Below are 20,021 nucleotides of genomic sequence, written 5' to 3'. Positions count from 1 at the left end.
TGTGGGTCCTTTGATTCCTGGATGGATTTAGCAAGATTTCCCCAACTACAATAGATGATAGATGGGATTTAAGTACGGTAATTACAGCTCTACTAATCTATTTTTCTATTTTGTAGAATAGATTGAATTTGTTTAAGGATTCAGTTTAAGCAGAAGCCCTGCCTGAGAGCCTCAACTGATGGCAAGAAAGTTCCTTTGGTGCTGAACAACTTTAGACAGGTTTTTTTGATGTGTGATTTGATTCAACCTTTGCAGATTCTTAATTGGATTATTTCATTGCAGTGCTTGGCTGAATTGCAAATGTACTCTTCCAGTTTGATAATTTTATATTGAAATATTGTGGAGATTATGCAAAATTGCAAACCTCCTTGAGAAATGCTAGGCTTAGTTAAATTTATTAATTGTTGTGATTTGGAAGATCACAAAGGTCTGGAGGGACTGATCATTTGAACAGATAATTTGCTTCAGAAGTAAGAAAGAAGCTTCTTCGCCAGAAAGAGGCACGGAAGTAAAACCTATCATGGCAGATCTTAAAGCAAATGTTTGATTGTCAAAAATGCTTTTTGTCTAAAAGGTCTACCAAGCATTACCTCTGAGCTTGATTCAACTGCAGACTCTCAGTATACATTTCATTACACATAACATGATCACCTGAGGCTGCATGCCATGCAGCTGCTTGCTGTATACTGGGGGTTATCACATTCCCTAAAAATAAAATCCTCTTAAAATTAGAACCAGAGTGTACGGTTTCAACGTCATGATGTAATTTATTACCAGGCTTAACCTATCATTATTCAAGAGTTTTTGTTTTCTTTTTAAGCCACAGTATGCTGGCTTGATGTTCAAATGAGTACCTGCTTATCAAATTAACATTTTTTGTGATCTGTCAGTTCCATTCGTAGCAGGGATTCTACTTGTACTTAGCACTCTTTCATTAACCACATGGTTACTAAATTTATTTTGACAAATGTAACTTCTCTAAAATAGACTGATAGAATATTAATTGTAATGGATTCTGTGTTGCTATGGCTTCAGGGAATTTGCAGAAATGTCGCTGTTTAGAAAGCCAACTTCATGCTAGGCATTTATTAACTTTACTTGACTGAGGTGGTTAATCGTAAGACTTGGAAAAAAAAAAGCATTTGCCTCTATCCAATATCTGCTTGTTGCACTGTGATTTTATGAATCTGGTAATACCAGGTGATTTGTAATTTTCAACAATATTGATTCTAATAAAGTTGCTGTTGTCCTACATTACATGAAACCAACATCAAAATACAGTGAATAAATTGTCTATAGTACAGTATACAGTATGAATTAATCCTATTATTAAGTTCATTATTAAGTGAAGTTATTTCCTCTCACAGGGAAAACGTATGTACTTTACACTTAGACCCCTTGGTGAGCTCTTTCCAGTACTTTGAATTCATCATTCATTCATTGTTAGGCTGCGCTTAAATGTAACATTTCCAAGTTTTCCAGCCTTTCATAGTGTCTTGGAAGACTCACAAATTGGCAATGATGGTTAAAGGTACGCTGTGGAATTAGTAGCATTATCGAGCAATGTTTTGTCTGTGCTGGAACCTGTTCTGGGTTTCAAATGTTTCACGGTTTTGAGAAAAATTGCCTTTGCAATTTTTTATGAGAGAGGAAATGCATCCTACACGTCCGTTAGACCACAAGGATACACAAAATGCATTTTGGTAACACTGAATGTAAACAGAGACTTTTTTTTTTACAAGAAAACTCCACAGGGCATCTTTAACTGGAAGTTGATCTTTACCTCCTGAGAAAGGTGTGACAACAATTTGTCAAATGCTAGCCACTGTTTACACGAGGCCTCACATATTAGAGCAACCTACCTCGCCTAGAGCAACAGGCTATTTCCTTAAGTGCAATGCCATAATATGTAGGCAGTCATGATCAGATTGTCAGAACCGAATATCAATATAGGGAACCTCTGAAAACCAAGCAGTAGATAGGAAAATAGGGAAAAAATAAACTTTGGGTTAATTTATCTGCAGTAGATTGATTGAAATCTTATCATATTCCAAGTCATTCTCTGTTGCATGACTCAAGAATTTACATCTCAATCACAGTGTAGGTTCAAATGTTAGTTTTTGGTAAAGGTGACTGTGACAACAGGCAGGACATTGCCTGGAGCTAGAATATATTTTCTGGCACCTGCAAGAATTTCCTGTTATTCCCTGTACTGTTTATTGTCATAGGTCTTTGGTTTATAGCTTTGGTCTACAGTTGCTCATGTTCCCGAATATTGATTATAGTCTGCACCGCAGAGAAACATACTCTATATTTGTAAATGTTTTTTTGAAAAATAATTAAGACAATCCAGAGGGGAAGGTATTCACACAGAAATTGTCAGTGACTCATTCACATTGCAGACTGGATATGCTCTTCAGGTACATGACTGAAATAAATGTGAGACACTGATTGGGAAAATTTGGTTTCCCCTGTACTAAATATTGACGATGCTGTCTGAAGTCTGTAACTCTTTGCTCTGAAACAATTTCCCTTGTCACAAGGCTGTAGAGCTCTTTGCGTCCAACTGGACCAAACTATTTGAGGTATCTGCACATGCACAGCAGATTGTGCCTTTGTACGTGAGCTGCAGAGTTATGCATCTCCTATCTAATAGCAGCACATGGTGTAAATGCCGTATAGCAGTCACCTTAGGTTCTTAAGCTCCTTATACCCCAAGTTGAATAGGCAAACAAACAGGCACACACTCACACTGGCTGACTGCCTAGCTGAATGACCAACTGACTAACTGACTAACTGACTAACTGACTTAATTGACTTTAGCTCTACTCTTTTGCTAGTGGGGCTGATAAGCAATTGAGGCTTCCTGCCATCAAGTACCAACAAGTGTTATTTTAAGCTACAGAACTCTACTGTACATCTTTCCAAAATAGTTTCATAGACACATTAACCAAGTAATTCTATCTGATTGGACCCGTTTCATAGAGCTGTCAACCAAAATATGGTCAGTTAATTGAATAAGGTGCATCAGGTTTATGATTTGGAAAATAGACCTTTTTTAAAATGAACCTGAATGAAGAATAACATGAGATTTATCAGCGTTAGTAAATGCTGAAAAACTGTTACAGCGTTGTTAATGAAGTGGACACATTGAACTTTGATTTCTAAGATGTTTGACTGCTTATAACCTCTCTCATGTATATAATTTGCACAAACCCAGCACCACCCGGTACAGACGCATGATATTCTAGGGTCTCGATGGTCCACGGCTGTTTGCAAGATGAGAAAAGTGGATTGTCATATGATAGGTCCCATGCCACATAAAAGTGTGAACATCTCATCTCGAACATCTTAATATGCTTGTAAATCACTGTTGACGTGATGAGTGAGTTGAAGTGCGGTGAAACCTCCTCAGTAGATCACCTTATTCTGGTGTTCTTAGGCAGAAATAACTATGTAATCGATCTGTATTACACCCCAACTATTGATAAGTTATAGTTTCAATTTACATCTTACATGGTTTGTCAATACAGCAAAAAGTCAGCACTTCCCATGACTACAAATTGCATGACATTTAACTTTTTCTTTTTTTTTTTTAAACCACGGTGAGCTCTAAAATGCATGTTGTACAAAGTTAAAATATCTCTGCTCAACAATTGTTTGTGCTGCACTCTTTAGCTTTAAGACTGCTTAAAACTTGTTCTGTGTACTTGGCTTCTGACATGTTCCTACACTAATAGCCTCCTTGCTGTGAGAGTTGGTTTTTATGGGTTTCATGTGTCCAGTGCTGAAATACAGCACTGGACAGTATACTCAGAGGCTGAGAGCATCATAAAAATGACTGGAAGCAAGACACTACTAAGGGCATGTTCAGAAAGCATGTGGCTATCTACGGAGTTGATGCTGATTCTGGGCATGTGCAGTAGCTGAGGGTGGCGTCTTTGCTTACTTTGGGTTATTTCAAAGCGTTCATTTGCCTTAGTTGTAGAGAGATTTTATGGTTTGCAATCTGTCTTTTTCCCTAGTAGTACAAACTGGACAAACAAGTGAAAAGATGAAGCAGGAACTGGGTAGTGTTGTGGTTAATATAAAACTGAAAGCTAAGAGTTTGACAAAGGATGCTCCTAAAAAAAAATATATATTTTTTTAAGCTGTTAGGTGAGTAAAAAGGACTAGGCAGGAAGTCGTCAAAGGAGTCGTATGTTTGTTAGATAACTAACTGCGTGTGACAATAATCAAATATTTAGAGTAGCCAAATTGACTAAATAAAGTGTGCATAAGATCTGGTGACCACACAAACTTTAGCTGTTTTAACTGCTATTGAAAGTGTCAATAGCTTATATTTGCTTTTTCTAAACTATAGAAAATTTCCCAGACAACCTTATGACTAATAATTTAAATTTACATCACAACTTCAATACTTAATACTAATACAAAACTTTTAAAAAAATAAAAATAAAAAAAAAATAAAAATTTTGTAAACATAAGACCAGCAAAATTGGGAAGCCATCTTACTGAACTCATTAATAAAACAAGGCAGCTCAATTGTGTTTATTGGCAAACACTTTCCACATTTTGCCACATTAACTCTGTTATCCTTGGACTAGATGTTGAGATTGAATCAATCACAAGATTAGTTCAGTGTTATAGAATTGTGTTCTCAAAACTTAACACCTCCATCTAAGAGTGGTGCTGTTTGTAAGATGAATGATGAACTTACCTCAATACTCCTCTGATCCTCTTTAGTGGTTTTGCTTCCCAGTCTGATATTCGAGTGGTGCCTCCCTGGTCTACAAGCTATTAAATCCTTACAGGAATGCCAGTGACTCTACGACAAGCACCCACGTTGTCAGACATGGTGCCTGCCAAGAAAGGGGATTGCCTTTTTGTTTTTGGCATAAATCACAACCTCTAGCAAGGGGGAGGAGGGGAAGCCAAGGTTGGCTACAAGCCTTACACTGGAATGGCGTTGACCATGGCTTCTTGTTGACAGATGCGTGAGCCTTAAGGACATGTAGTCTAGATGAGATGCCTTTTCTCTCTGAAAAATGGAATTGAGCCATTTTTTATTATTATTACAATACATAGGCCCTCTATTGTCCACTATACTGCGTGTGTGGAATTTTATTTTTTATTGTTGACTATGTTTTGTAATATTTTCTCCTCATGATTGGTATCCTGATCCTTTCACATTATCATTCATAACTTTTGCAGATTTGGAAAGGCAACCTTTAGAAGGAGATTTGTAGAAGTCAGGTATAGTTTTGTATTTGACTTTTATGCAGAAAGCTTTGTGTTTGGTCTTTGTATTGTTAGATTAGTCAGTGTCAGTCATGTCACTGTTTTTGTAATTGGATTGCGGAGCTGAAATTAACAACAGGTTTCAAGTCAGAACTTAGTGTTGACAGCCAAGTATGCTTGTGTTGACAATCTTATGAAATTACGAGAACAGCAAAACATAATAGTAATGTTTAGATGCACTAGTGACTCCTATTGACACCAACTAAAAATAAATTGTGTTTATTGCGTGTTTCTAAGAAGTCTTGAATAGCAACTGCAAACATCATACATGGTTAACAGTGTGAGAACCGGATCTTTCAAGAAGTGTAATCTCATAAATTGTCAATCGGCTACAGACCTTTCTTTGGTGATGAGGTCTTTTCTGGTTGTCTTGGAATTAATGTACCACTGTAAAGTAGTAGGAGCTTATGGATTCTCCATTAAGATATCAGTTGTGTTTCTTCCAGCCTCAGTTAAGCTATTATGTCTGTGCCGAAATCAGCAAACAAAACATAGCTGATTAGATATTAATTTAAACTTTACTATCTGCCTAACTTTGTCTATGAGCATTGTATAAGAATCTCACCACATAGGGCTTCTTGTGGTGAACCTTCCCTACTAATAATAAGGCAGGAGAAAACATTTATTGCTTATTTCAGGTGGTGGCCAACAAGTAATAAAGGCTATAGTGTTGTAAAGCAGCTATACCCAATGCAAAGCCAAGTATCAGATACACTTGTTGATGGTCTGAAAGTATTATTAAGCACAAGAAAATAGGGTTTGAATGAAACTAATTTACATGTAAATGTGCCACAATATAGGATTTTCTGATATATTTTATATTCAAGGTATTCTATAAAGGAACAGCCTCACTGTTGGCATTAAAGCTGGAGAAAAACAGGAACGCATACCCACCAGATGCTCTATACCTACAGGTGACAGGTTGCATATCCACTTGTATTTAATTTGGGCTGCACATGGCTGTACAGTCTCAGCTTTATTAGCGTGCCAGATATGAATAGATGTAAACAAGGTTATAGTGAGATAATTGTTTATTCAATAGATGGTAGAAATGATATACTGTAATGATGATGAATTTGTCACCAGTCTTGTGTTAAGATAAGCCGTGCTAAAACTGTTAATTGTGGTTGTGGAAAAATACCAGCACATCAGCCTAAGGACAGATCTTGATTCTTTCAGCTTTTCTCTGTAAATCCGTTTTATTCAGAATTATTAAAGAGGAAGTTTGATTGGGTATGAGTTCCTCTGAAGAGTTACAGTCATGCCTCTTTCCAACAAGTGCTTGCTGCACTGCCACTGGCAAGTTTAACTTTCTTAGTTTGCAGCTTGGATTCACAGGTAACATGATTTATGCTCATATTTCAACTTTGCTTGAGCACAGAGAAGCAGTCATCAGCGTTAAATCTGAGTATGAAAATCACAGGGATACCGGTGTTGCCCTAAATCCACACCAGCCAGTAAGAATAACACTCACACATAATTTGGCATAGCTGCTTCAGAACGGCACCAGCCTTATGAGCAAAATAAAAACAACTGTAAATAACTGTAAATGATCTTTAAATTAAGCTGTTGTTTTGGTTATCAACGACTTTTACTAGTTAATTTTAGATTTTTAAAATTCAATGTGAAAATGTATTGAGTATCTTTTGTACGGACCTTAAGGGCATTTACGTAGAGTACATGTTAGGAATAATTCAGATTCCTTATGGAGTCTGGGTTGCTGCCACTTTAAACCACAACCCAGTTAGTGGTCTTAGTAATAACAGAGCTATGCTCAGTTTGAGCACGATTGTGTGTGTGTGTGGATATTTCAAGCAGTGTAATAAAAGTGGATGCGTGGCACAGGAACTATGACTGTTCTCAGACACGGGAAGCTGATATGAAAGGCTTGACGTTCTTGAAGGCATTTATTGCAAGGGGTCACTGAAGTCAGGAGCTTTGAATTCTACCATGCAAAACGATGAAAAAAAAACTTTAATTACACAACCCAATGCAACATGGACAGAGGTAATCCCATCTGTTTTCTGGCAGACTTTTTTTTAAATATATATATATATTTATTTTCATTGCAGCATATTGCATTGACCCAATTCAGTTAATATAAAATAAACTTCACTAAAATGGCAAACAAAAATCTGGTTAAGAGGTGCAAAATGATCTACAGCATCCATATGTTTATTTTGTCAAAGGAAGAAAGTTTCTTTTTTGAATTGAAGGAAACCTCTTTTGGTATTATATATCTAACAACAGCCATTATGTGTAATGTTTTTCTTAGCAAATCACTACAGCTTATTGCTAAATACTACTGACATGTGGTTAGAGGCTTTTAATGGCTTTTAAATGTCAAAGCCTATAGCAAACTCCCAGTAAAGAGTTGTATCAATAATAACAGGATGCCATGTGGCTACTGATAATATTAGTGTGTCCCAGGACTTTACACAGGAAGATGTGCAGTTGTTTGCAAGGTTGCACTTAGTCATGCACGTGAAATTTTATCATTTATGACTTTCCATAATAGAACCGCAATATCCTCTGAAAGCTTGCAAACACATGCTTGCAGTAAAATAGAAATTTGAAGCCATGTGACAGTTGGCAGGGCGGAAGGAGTGCATGTGAAGTTGCAAAATGGAAAGACACAATAAATGCCTCACAGTATGCCGCAGCTACATGGTAAACTGAACGTAATTGCAGCAAACATAGTCTATTCAAAGTCAAATACAGGTTAAATATAGCCAAGAAAAATGATATACTTATTTACTTGATCAGTTTAAATGTACAAAATCAGATGTACAAAACAAAGTATATGTTAAGCATACATAAAAACATTTGGAACTTTATATTTGTGGTAATCTTTTGGAATAGCATGGTTTTACACAGTATTCGGTGTTATAGAAAGATGAATAGTTGGATTGTCCCTGAATGCAACAGTAAATATAGACAGAGACAAAACCAGTGCCTGAGTCTGTGTATTGACATCTTGGAGAGAAATTGTGGCCAGGATATATTATTGTGTTTGATGTTTTAGCCAGGATACAGGCTAAAACACTAGTAGCTCTAGGATGGTAATGACAGTCTGTCAGTCCTACACTTTGGTCCAGACTGAAATATTTCAGCTACTATTGGATGGATTGCCATGAAGTTTAGTACACACATTCATAGTAACCAGAGGATGAATCCCTTTAACTTTGGTGATTGCCAGACTTTTCATCTAGTGTGACTACCGGAGCAAATTTTTCACTTATCTAGTGAAACATCTACAAGATGCATTGGCAAAAAACTCTGTGCAGACAATCATGGCACCTAAACAATGTACCCTAATGACTTGATTCATGAGTTGATTCCCTGACCACCATGGTCAAATTTTTAATTTGTCCAATACTTTGATTTATGATTAAATTACTACCATTCCCAATCAGCCTCAGCTGTGCTTTGTCTTGACTTGCTCAACTATGATGGTGAGTGTGGTGCACATTACCTTCTAAACATTTGCGTATGAACGTTATCATAATGAGCATGTTAGCATGCTGACACTAGTATTTACAGTTAGGTCCTAAGTATTTGGACGGTAACACAATTTTCAAAATTTTGGCTACACCACCACAATGGATTTGAAAACAAGCCATCAAGATGTGATTGAAGTGTAGACTTTCGTCTTTAATTTAAGGATTTTAACAAAAATGTTGTATAACCATTTAAGACAATCATTTTAATACATAGTCCTTCATTTTCAGATGCTCAAGAGTAATTGGATAAACCAACACAATTGTAAATATAAGGATTATTTTTAACACTTGGATGAAAGTCATTTGGAGTCAGTGACAGCCTTAAGTTTGGAACCCATGGACATCACCAATGTTGAGTTTTCCTCCCTTGAGATGCTTTGCCAGGTATTTACTGCAGCTGCCTTAAGCTGATGCCTTTTTCTCTGTCTTTCTGCCCTCAGTTTTGTCTTCAGTAAATGAAAAGTATGCTCAATTGGGTTGAGATCAGGTGACTGACTAGGCCATTGAAGCATATTCCATTTCTTTGCCTTAAGAAGCTCTTGGGTTCCTTATCGCAGTATGCTTTGGGTCATTATCCATCTTTACTGTGAAGCACGGTCTTATCAGTTTTGCAGCATTTGGATGAATCTGAGCAGATGGTATAACCTATACACTTCAGAATTCATCCTGCTACTTCTATCAGAAGTAACATCATCAATGAACACCAGTGACCTAGTTCCAAAGAATCTTTTTCCAGAACTGGGGATGCTTTTTTAGATGTCTAAGTCTAATCTGGCCTTTCTGTTCTTGAGTGTTACCAGTGGTTTGCACCTTGTGGTAAACCCTCTGTATTTACATTTATGAAGGTGTCTCTTGGTTGTAGACACTGACAATGATATGCCTACCTGCTCGAAAGTGTTCCTGACTTGGCCAGATGTTGTGAAGTGTTTTTCTTCTCCAAGGAATGAATTTTGCGATCATCCACTTTAGTTGTCTTCCATGGTCTTCCAGGCCTTTTGGTGTTGCTGAGCTCGCCAGTTCATTCCTTCTTTTTGTACCAGATAGTTGATTTGACCACTCCTAAAGTTCTTGCTATCTGTCTAATAGGTTTTGTAGTGTTTTTTCAGCCTAATGATGGCCTCCTTCCTTTGCATCGACGCCTCTTTGGACCAAATATTGAGAGTTACCATGAACAGCTATGAAATGCAGAGTCAACACTTGGAATCAACTCCAGACCCTTTATCTTCTTAATTTGTCATGAAATAACGAGGGAACAGGCAAAACCTGGCCATGAAACTAACTATTATAAGTCCAATTACTTTTGAGCCTCTAAAAAGGAGGGACTATTTATGAAAATGGCTGTAATTCCTAAACGATTAATGTAATATTTTTTCATATGCCCCTTGAATTAAAGCTGAAAGTCTACACTTCAATCATATCACGATGGCTTCTTTTCAGTTCCATTGTTACGGTGTACGAGGCAAAATTCTGAAAATTGTGTCACTGTCCAAATACTTACTAACCTAACTGTAGCTCAAAGCACTGCAGCACCTAACTGCAGTCTCACAGAGCTGCTGGAGTGGCTGTAGACTCAAGCTCACAATTGAATTATGTTAAAGTAAGACACTGTACACTGACACTGAATAGATTGGATTTATTTACATTTTTGCATAATGATTAATAATTCAAACACTTAACATACACACACTTAAACATACTCAGTTATAGCCATATTGTCATATTGTCAGTTTTCCATGAGTTAGTAACTTCAGAAAAAAATGTAAAATTTTGTGTCTTATTCAGAAAACAGCAGAGGAAACTAACTATAGTCACAGCTCAAGGAAAAATAGGTCAATAAATAAACATGTTTGGGTGCAATATTAACATATCACTAATTCTGAATCTCAGATGTCCCTTGTCAAATTCCTCTTTGCATGCATTAGATAAATTGAGTAGAATCTGCACTTGAGTACAACAGAATCTACTCTGACATTTTTTATTAGTGCTTTCAAACATTTGTAGGTAGTTATCAAGAGTTCTTCCTTTCTTTCTCTCTTTCAGCCTTTCTCCGTCAAAGTTTATTTAAACACATTAATACATTAATTCACAAAACAAACAAACAAACAAAAAACAGATAACAACAGGTTTCAATTTGGCAAATCCTTTACCTTCCATTCATTTAAATAGAGCAGGCACATTCAGGAGTTCAAGACCGCAGCTTCATCCTAATCTAGAGGGATTGAGGAAGAAAAGAGAATTGTTCCATCATATAGCCATAGGAACAGAATATAAGATGTAGTAAAAAACTGTGACGGAGTTTTTACCTTTAACAACGAGTTTAGTTGAACACTCCACTCTGCCCAGAGGGTTTTCTGCTATGACTGTGTAATCTCCACTGTCCTTGGGCCCGACTTTGAGTATCACCATGGAGCAGACCCCACATGTATTGGTGATGTAGTAGTTGGTGTTGGTGTTGAGGCTGATGTTATTTCTGTACCAGGTAACATGGGGTCTGGGGTTTCCTGTAACTGCACAACTCATGTAGCACTCATAACTCTCTGGACTGTTGTGCGTTTTTAGTGGAACAGTGAATGATGGAGGCGCCTCAAAGCTGCAGTCCTTAGAGGCATGAAGGTTCAAAGACAATGTTTCTGGAATGATTTAAAAAGAAAAAAGGGAGGGGGGGGTTAACAAAAAAAGAAGTGTAATACATAATGATTGATACATTTTTCGTTGCTGCCATCTCTTTAGTGTTGGTTAATTAATTTATCTCCCTTCAGTGTGCATATCAGAAGATGGAGCATTTATATAAAATACTCTGTCATGGTGCTTTGCAATTTGTCAAACAGTATGCTTTATCTTTATCTTAGTAATGGTGAAACTGTTGTTATTTTTTAACTGCTTTTTTGTTTTGTCTGACAATCCAAAACCTAAATACATTCAATTAACAATTTTATAAAACACAGAAAAAAAAACAAGTCCTCAGATTTAAGAAGCAAATGCAGCAAATGTTTAGCCTTATTGGTTTATAAATGGATGAAAATTTGAATCCGTTATCAAAATTGTTACCATTTAATTTAATTGATTAATCAACTAATTGTTTCAACTCTGTACTACTCAATTTTTAATCACTGTTATTAAACCTGCCTTTCTTTCTCTTCACTTCCCAGGTTGCTGACTCAGAGGGTTTTGAAAGCCCCATGTCATTCTTGGCATACACCCGGAAATGATACTGCCTTCCCGGCATGATGTTGATGGCAGTGAACTTGTTATTAAAGAGATGGTCTGCCACGGTTTGCCAAGTACGCTTAACAGAATCACGCTTGGTGATCATGTAGTGCAGCCTGTCGTCTTTCTTCTCATCTGGAGAAGGAGTCCAGATGACCGTCACTGTTCCCGGCACGTTCTCATCCAGCTCGACGGGACCTGGAGGCTTGGGGTCATCTGAAAACGGGTAGGAAAGGATTTTTAGTATCTTTATGTATTATGTTTATGCTGGCTACAGAGCGATTGCCAGCACACACGCAGTCTTGCTCCCTTCAAATTTTCCCTGCACATTGTTCAAGTCCATAGTAAACACAAAATATAGTATAAAGTAAATACCTCTGTGTGCAAGATTTTTATACACTGTAGCTATTCTTCCTGTATTTATTTAGTATTAACTTTTTTTTCTTTGTATGTGATTATAAGATCACCTTAAATGAAGATAAAATTAAGGCTACAGCTAATTTTGATCATGATAACATAATCTGCTGATTATTTTCTTGATCAACTGATGAGAGGTTTTGCTTGTAAAATGTTATAAAATTGTGAAAAATGCTAATCTTAACTTCTCAGTGCCATAGTCCACATATTCCAGTTTCTTATTTTGTCCAATCAGCAGTCCAAAAGACAAAAATATTCAGTTTATAATGATATAAAACAGAAGAGCATGAAATATTCACATTTAAGAAGTGTGGAAGCAGCAACTGTTTGACACAAAAATAAATATGCGATTTTTAGTCAGTCGACTAATTGATTAATTAAGTAATTGTGTTAAAATCTTAAATTCTGAATGCTTGAAGTGTGACAAAGCATTTTGCCTCCTTCAGACACCAGTACTTTGGAATATACATACAAATATAATGCATATCACACAACCTTTGGTAATTATCTCCCTTTTATTTGATAAGAATACGCTGATATTTTTTTAAGTGTACCTGTTATTCTTATCTCAACACTGGTGGTCTCTTGACCAACAAGGTTCTTCACAATGATGGTGTAGATCCCAGTGTCATGTCGCTCTGATGAGGGGATGATTAACTGCGATGATGTGTCTGCGTTGCTAACTGTCACATGCTTGGGTACAGGCAGGCCGTCCTTGAGCCATGTAATTGTTGGTATTGGAGAGGCCTGCCAACAACATGAGATACATGGCTAAGATATGGGTTTATACTTATTTGTAGAGCAGCAGCAAAGTCTCCAATCTGCTTTTTTAGGCAGGACATTAAATAGCACAACTTTTTATGCTCAAAAAGTTTTTGTATGAATATTATACTGAACCTGAAAGTTAAAGTTGACTCGAGCAGAGTTCCCAGCTCTCATTACCATGAAGTTCTTTATTTTTTTATCAGTGAATTGAGGTCTCACTGTAACAATGTAGGAAAAGTTTTCGACAAAATTATTGAGAAAAAGAGATTTAATGAAGTGAATTGTAACAAATTCCGACTGTAGACAATTCGTTACTCACCTGGAGGAGGCATTGCAATGATGTAGTTGTCCAGCTCTTGAGGCTCACCATCTCCACCCTCATTGGTGGCTACAACTCTTACCCAGTACATGGCCATAGACTTCAGACCCATAATAGTGTAGGAGGTCATAATGATAGCACTGGAATTACAGCGACCCCATTCTGGGTCTTCTGCTGGTCTGAGCTCCACAAAGAATCCTTTGGCTTCATCTTGGACCCCTTCTTCCTCGGTGGGTTTGGTCCAGCCAAGTGATAAGGTGGTGTATGTGGAGTCTGTCACCTTCAAGTCGATAACTTTACCAGGGGGCTCTGAAAGTTTGAGAACAGTTGAAGCATTGAGCTATCAGCAATTAAGTAATGATGCATCAACAGTATAGCTGATTTGGGCCTGTTACTCACTCTTTGGATCTCTTGCAATAACAAATTCAGAGGGTGTACTTGGCTCTCCAGCACCAGAAATGTTGATAGCTGATACACGGAACTCATACTCAATGCCTTCAACAACATCCTTCACTGCGTACTTTTTCTCTGTTGGCATGTCAAACAGTATGGATAAGATATTTAAAAAATACCATTATTTATGTAGTTGAAAAGAGAAAGCCAGTCCCACTTTACAAGTTCAGATATGAAGTCAAGCTTTTAAAAAATACAGAACATCGCTCCACTGTACCTCTAATGGGCTCATCGGGCGGGTTGACAAGGCCCCACAAATTACTGCCATTCTTGCGTTTCTCCACGTTGTATCCCAAAATGTTAGTTCCTCCGGTATTAGAAGGTGCAGACCAAGCAAGATTGATACAGTCTTTGAAAGCGCTAACAATTTTTGGCGTGGAAGGAGGTCCAGGGTAAGCTAAAAGAATGATAAAATAGAGAAAACGGCCGCTTTTTAGCTGGCTCATACAAAGCCTTTTCGAACAACAAATACTGTATTTAAGACTTGTAAAAAGGCTTACCCTTCGTCCCTGCCTGAATATCATCGGTCTCCATCATTTCACTGATGCCTTGATCAGTTTCAGCCCTGATGTGGTAGCAATATTTTCTGCCATGATCCACATCAGTGTCCCTGTATTTAGGCTGTGGGCCAATCTTTCCTAATTTCTTCCAGCTGTTTCGGCCAATTTGCTGACGTTCCAAGATGTAGTCAGTGATAGGGGAACCTCCATCGTCTTTGGGAATCCTCCATTTGAACTCAATGCAAGTTGACGAACTTTCAATTATATCCACAGGGCCTAGAGGTGGTGTTGGTTTATCTATAATAAGACAAAAGAATAACAGTTTTGCTCATATCCATGCCTTATGTTATGTATATAACAAAATAAGAACATGTTAACATTAACATCTTAAGTTTGTAAGATGCAGCGTACAAACCTAATACAACAATCTTGGTAGTGGCCTCAATTGTTCCACATTCATTTTTAACCTTAATCTTAATTTCTCCTGTGGTTTTGCGTCGGCACTTGGTTAGCAGCAGGCGACTGTGTGATGAAGACTTCTCAATCCTGACATGGGTGTCCTCCAACAACTCTTCGCCTTCATTGTACCACTGGATCTTCATGGGTTCCCGGCCAACAAAGGACAGCTTGAAGGCTGCCTCTTTCCCAGTTTTGATTGTAATAGGTTTTATGAATGCAGCCAGTTCATCTGGGTTGATTCTCGGAGGATCTAGTAGAAACAAAAACGAGACTTTTAACTGCTGAGCTGAAAAGAATTGTTGTAGACATTTTCACAGTGTCTGCCCTTTTGTTTTGTTTGAGTTGGAGTAGCTCAAATGAATTCTAATTACAGTACCTTCAACATTTAGCACAGCTTCTGTTTTACGCCCATCAGCTTCACATCGGTACTTGCCAGCGTCATCTTCTTTGCAGTTTTTGATAATTAGTTTGCGATAAGTCCCATCTTTAACAATACAGATATCATCTGTAGCTGTTATCTGGAATGCACACATACTCACGTAAACACACTTAAATCTCAGAAAGTTATAGGTGAAAGCTATTACTCTGTCAACCCTTAAGTTCCTCACCTCTTTCCCATCTTTGTACCAGACTCCATCACATTCCTCACTACTCAGTTTGCAGACCAATTCTGCACCTGTGCCAACGATGGCAGTTACGTCATTCAGTCCACTGGTGAAGTAAACTCCAGGGTCTAAAGGAAATACAATCTTACTGTAAGGTTGGAACAGGAATATATGAACAATAGCAGTACTTAGAATTGAATTACTATGTTCTGATGCATCTCACCAATGACAGTATCAGGGATGAGTGGCCCTTTCCTCACTCTCTTTCTTTTCTCTTGAACAGGCTCCTCTTCTTCAGTATCAGCAACTTGAGCCGGAGCCCCTCCCTCGTTTGCTTGTAGTTCCTGCTTTGGTTCTAATGACGTAGATTCAGCTGGTTCGGACACTTCTTCTTCCTGCACATCCTCGTCCTTCTGCACATCCTCTTCGTCCTCTTCTACGTCTTCGTCCTCCTCTACATCAGTGGTTGCTTCTGCTTTATCTGCAGCTTCTCCCGCTTCTGCCTTTGCCTCTGCCTTTACCTTAGCTTTTGCCTTTGGCTTTGCTTTAGCTTTAGCTTTAGCCTTGGCTTTAGCTTTGGCTTTCACTTCCGCTTCTGCTTTAGCTTTAGCTTCGGCTTCTGCTTTTTCAGCTGCAGCCACGGCAGCTGCTGCAGCTGCTGCTTCTGCCTCTGCCTTTGCCTTTGCAATCAACTCATCTCTCTCTTTCTGTATCTTAGCGTTTTGTTCCTGAGCAATCCTCAGAAGCTCAGCTCCACCACCACCACCTGCTCGGGTTGTTTTGCGAGCTTTCTTCTTTCCATGTGAGTTTGGATCATTGTCAGCTAATAAAAAAATACACAGTACCATTAAGTTTTTAATGCTTTATGGGACATTTTCAGTATTTGATAAACTGGTGTTGAACATTCTTAAAAGATAAAATTTTAAATATTTAAATAGTACCTTCCACTATGAGCCAGGCATTGCAGGATTTAAGTCCAGCCACAGCTGCATAAATTCCTTTGTCCAATGGCAAGCAGTCCTTTACCACCAATGTGTGAATCAGCATATCCTCTGACACAATGATGTCATATTTGTCCCCCTGCTCCAGTGGGATATTCTTGCCCATCCAAGAAATCTTTTTCAGTGGATGCGAGACAACACACTCAAACACAGCGTCCTCTCTTTCCTCTGCTTTCACATCTTGAATCTTGACCAAAAAGTCTACAGTGGGAACTAGATGAAACACAAAACTATAGGTTAGTTAACACAAGATCTGGTATTTCCTATCACAGGACAACTCATGAAGCAGTGTTGCACAGCATTAGGTACATCTTAATTATCTAGATAATTAATCTGATGCATCATCTTACGTTTTAAGTCAGTCGAGAAGATCTTAACTCCATCAACCTCCACTTGGTATAATCCTGCATCCTCGGGGTCAACACCATTGATACTAAACACAAACTTCTTTCCCACTTGCTTCAATCCATGTTTTACCTCTGTGTCAGCATCAAAAGGAATCATAACTCCATCCTGTTCAAATGTAAGTGGTCATAAAAGTTGTTGCAATATGAAGCATGCATTCTGGAGAATGTTATATTAATTTTAGTTCTGTCATTTAGTTTTATAAACTATTAAGAAAATATTTAAAATTAAACATCTCACCTTATATAAGAAGATTTTGCTTGTAGGGTCTTTGAGTGACATTTCAAGTTCGAACTCTGCTAATCCAGAAGCTTTCATTTCAATCGGCTTTAGGTTGCAAAGTCTTTCAACTACCTGTTGTCATTACAATAAAGAAAAAAAACATTGTCACTGCACAAATATTAGAATTTGCATTTCTTTTATTAAGGTATTCTATTATGACTTTATTTTAGATGTTAGGCTGTGTAGGTGCTTTATGTTTACATTTAGATGAAGCTGGAACATACAGTACCTTTTCCTGTTCTTGCTCCCTTATTGTCTTCTTCTCATTCAGTTTTTTCAGCATCCAACGGAAATCAGTTATACCATACCGTGCACATATATTCTCATAATCTTTTTTGTCTGCACTCAACAACAAATCCCAAAACTTTTCATCGATTTCTGGTTTTGCCTCCTCTTTTGGCTCAATGTCAACCCTCCAAAAAGAAAAACATATTAATTACTTTAAAGTAAAAATCATACATGGCTAGCAGAAGAAACAAATCAAACTATATTTTTCCCTTTGTAAATTCACACTACTACTCACGTATTTTTTAAGGCCTTTTTGAAATCCTCAGGTGTCTCTCGGATTGCTACAACAAAACAAGGAGGTTTTTAAGATTTTAATACAATGTATAATTGATGTTGTTACAAATTAATTTTAGGCTGTGTACCTGTTCTTGATTGTTGCATAGCTCTGTTCTTTTTATAGCCAACTAAAATTGAAGAAATTTGAGTAAAGTGAGACGGATGTAATTTATCTTGATAATTTGTTTTGATTTAATATATCATGTAATAAAAGTAAGTAACTCACCTTCAATAACATTTAGGGCAGCAGTTACAATTGCTTTTCCATATTCATTTACGGCAAAACACTTGTAGGTGTCAGCTTGATCCACTGATACATCTGCCATCTATCAGTCAATGCACAGTTATTAATATTTATTAATATTTTTGCAAAACTAAAATACTTCAAGATGGCGTACCGTTCATTCTGAATAATTTATTGATCTGTCAGTTTTGTTTAGATTTTAAGTTATTTGAATAAACATTCTTAATGACACATGGTCAGTGACCTCACCTGTAGCTGGTGTTCACCAGAGCTTGTTTCATAGAAGATTTTGTACCTTTCTTCATTAATTTCTCCATTATTTCTCATCCAGGTCACAGTTGGTGTCGGTTTGCCAGTAACTATTGCCTTGAAGATAGCTTGTTTTCCTACAGAGCAAGAAAACAAAAATGTACAGCTATGTTATTTTCTGAGAAAACATCAAGGTAAAATGAAATTAAGTTGTGCATGCAATTAGAGGTGGTATTTTACCTTACCTTCTTGAATCGTCAGAGCAATTGGTTTCCGAGTGAAATCTGGGGTGGTCATGCCTTCAGGTAGTTCTTCCACATATTGGGTGATCATAACTCCAGGCACCCTCGACCTCTTTTTAATTCTCACTGACATTGAATGAGATAACTTGCATTATTTACAAATTTATGAGAGAACTTGGAGAATTGTTTTATTGAATTAAATTGATTTGATAGTTTACTAGATGGTGTGATGGAAATCTTGTGAGCTCTAGAAACTATGTCTCTAACTTATTGTTTGGCATTAATGTAGGTAATTAAGGGCAAGTTTTAAAACTCTGTTTTTACTCACCCTGCCCTGGAGCAGTTGGCTCCTCATCCTTAGCTTTACGTATCTTAAACATCTTGACAACAGCTTCCCTGTTAATGCAAAAGCGTGACAACGCTTCAAACTTAAGGCAACAATGTTTAGTTCGCTTATATACCATTTTAATTGGTGTTCGCTTTGAAGACAGCATATAACATAATGGGACAACATAACATATAATGGGATTGCAGTATAATCTGGAGCTGATGGTATGTTTTGACCACTTTTAAAAGCCATAAGAATTCCCATCTGTCTGACATGGAGCTAATCTCCTCCAGATGGTCTGAATCTGCAATGTATGTCAATTATCATTGGTTTAACTTGTGCATTAAGGCAGTATGCTTACTTTTACAACATGATGTTGATGCATTTTTAAGTAAAGTCTATCGTTGGAGAGACAGTAAAGATGTGAGAGTAATAGTTTAGATATGATAACTGTTAAACAAAGAGAGAGATCTGTACTGCAGGCAAATGGTGTAAGGATCCATGAGTTAGTAATTCTATATATACTATAAGTGAAAGAGTTCTTGTGATCACTAAATTCTTTACATTCCCTGTGTAGATATCCTACAAGTGACCGGCGAACTTTTGCAGGCAGTAGGTCACATACCTCATAAAACTATCTATCATGACTCAGGATAGTGGTGTAAATAGCTGACTGCAAATATAACATTAGTCATAACCATCGTTGTATAAGCCCTGATTTTTCTGATGGAATAAGTGAAATATAAAAAGATAAAATAAAAAAGTTTCACCACAAGCAAATATTATCAAGTGGATGGTTAAAGATCTTTTTTCAGTTTTTTTCTGTAGTTGTGTCATTCAATCAAAGTTGAGCTGAAACTATGAGAGGTCATTTTCATGAAGCATCAGCTTTACCAATGTTAATCAATTCAGTCATTTTAATCCAGACTCCATAGCCGATGTATTGGTTTATGACCACGCTTCAATCACCACTTGTCAAAACAGTATACATGACAAATCAAATAATCATAAACGCTTTTCAGCAAGTTTGGAAAAAATCTGTTTCATTCTTAGTTACTAATTATGTAGTAGTTTAAATATTTGTATTACAAAAAAAAAATTATCTTAAAGACCAAAAAGGGTAATATTAGCACACTGATATATGACATAAGATAAAGCATTACATTTTCAAGACTGT

General features: G+C 37.1%; 1 protein-coding gene across 1 annotated transcript; it reads right to left on the bottom strand.

The window, feature by feature from the left end:
- Positions 1–10,526: 10,526 nt before the first annotated feature.
- LOC120807417 (immunoglobulin-like and fibronectin type III domain-containing protein 1) lies at positions 10,527–18,649 on the bottom strand. Its single transcript, XM_040159427.1, has 20 exons — positions 18,520–18,649; positions 18,275–18,411; positions 18,008–18,107; positions 17,741–17,786; positions 17,447–17,630; positions 17,176–17,289; positions 16,881–17,043; positions 16,471–16,743; positions 15,872–16,280; positions 15,533–15,659; positions 15,301–15,442; positions 14,881–15,174; positions 14,183–14,362; positions 13,912–14,040; positions 13,513–13,821; positions 13,326–13,411; positions 12,983–13,175; positions 11,931–12,227; positions 11,108–11,434; positions 10,527–11,013 (listed from the first exon to the last, which is right to left on the bottom strand). The coding sequence occupies exons 1-20, from the start codon at positions 18,647–18,649 to the stop codon at positions 11,009–11,011; spliced, it is 3,645 nt and encodes a 1,214-aa protein (XP_040015361.1). The 3' UTR covers positions 10,527–11,008.
- Positions 18,650–20,021: the final 1,372 nt, after the last annotated feature.

The sequence above is a fragment of the Xiphias gladius genome, chromosome 21, assembly GCF_016859285.1.
Source record: "Xiphias gladius isolate SHS-SW01 ecotype Sanya breed wild chromosome 21, ASM1685928v1, whole genome shotgun sequence".
NCBI lineage: Eukaryota > Metazoa > Chordata > Actinopteri > Istiophoriformes > Xiphiidae > Xiphias > Xiphias gladius.
This window is presented reverse-complemented; position numbering and strand designations above follow the sequence as displayed.

Bases quoted from the DNA above. Each gene is read 5' to 3' on its own strand.
- LOC120807417 (XM_040159427.1), bottom strand. From the start codon at position 18,649: ATGTCAGTGAGAATTAAAAAGAGGTCGAGGGTGCCTGGAGTTATGATC. The intron at 15,175-15,300 runs GTACTGTAATTA...TGTTTCTACTAG, and splicing joins AGCTGTGCTAAATGTTGAAG to ATCCTCCGAGAATCAACCCA. The intron at 14,363-14,880 runs GTTTGTACGCTG...TCATTCTTTTAG, and splicing joins TACCAAGATTGTTGTATTAG to CTTACCCTGGACCTCCTTCC.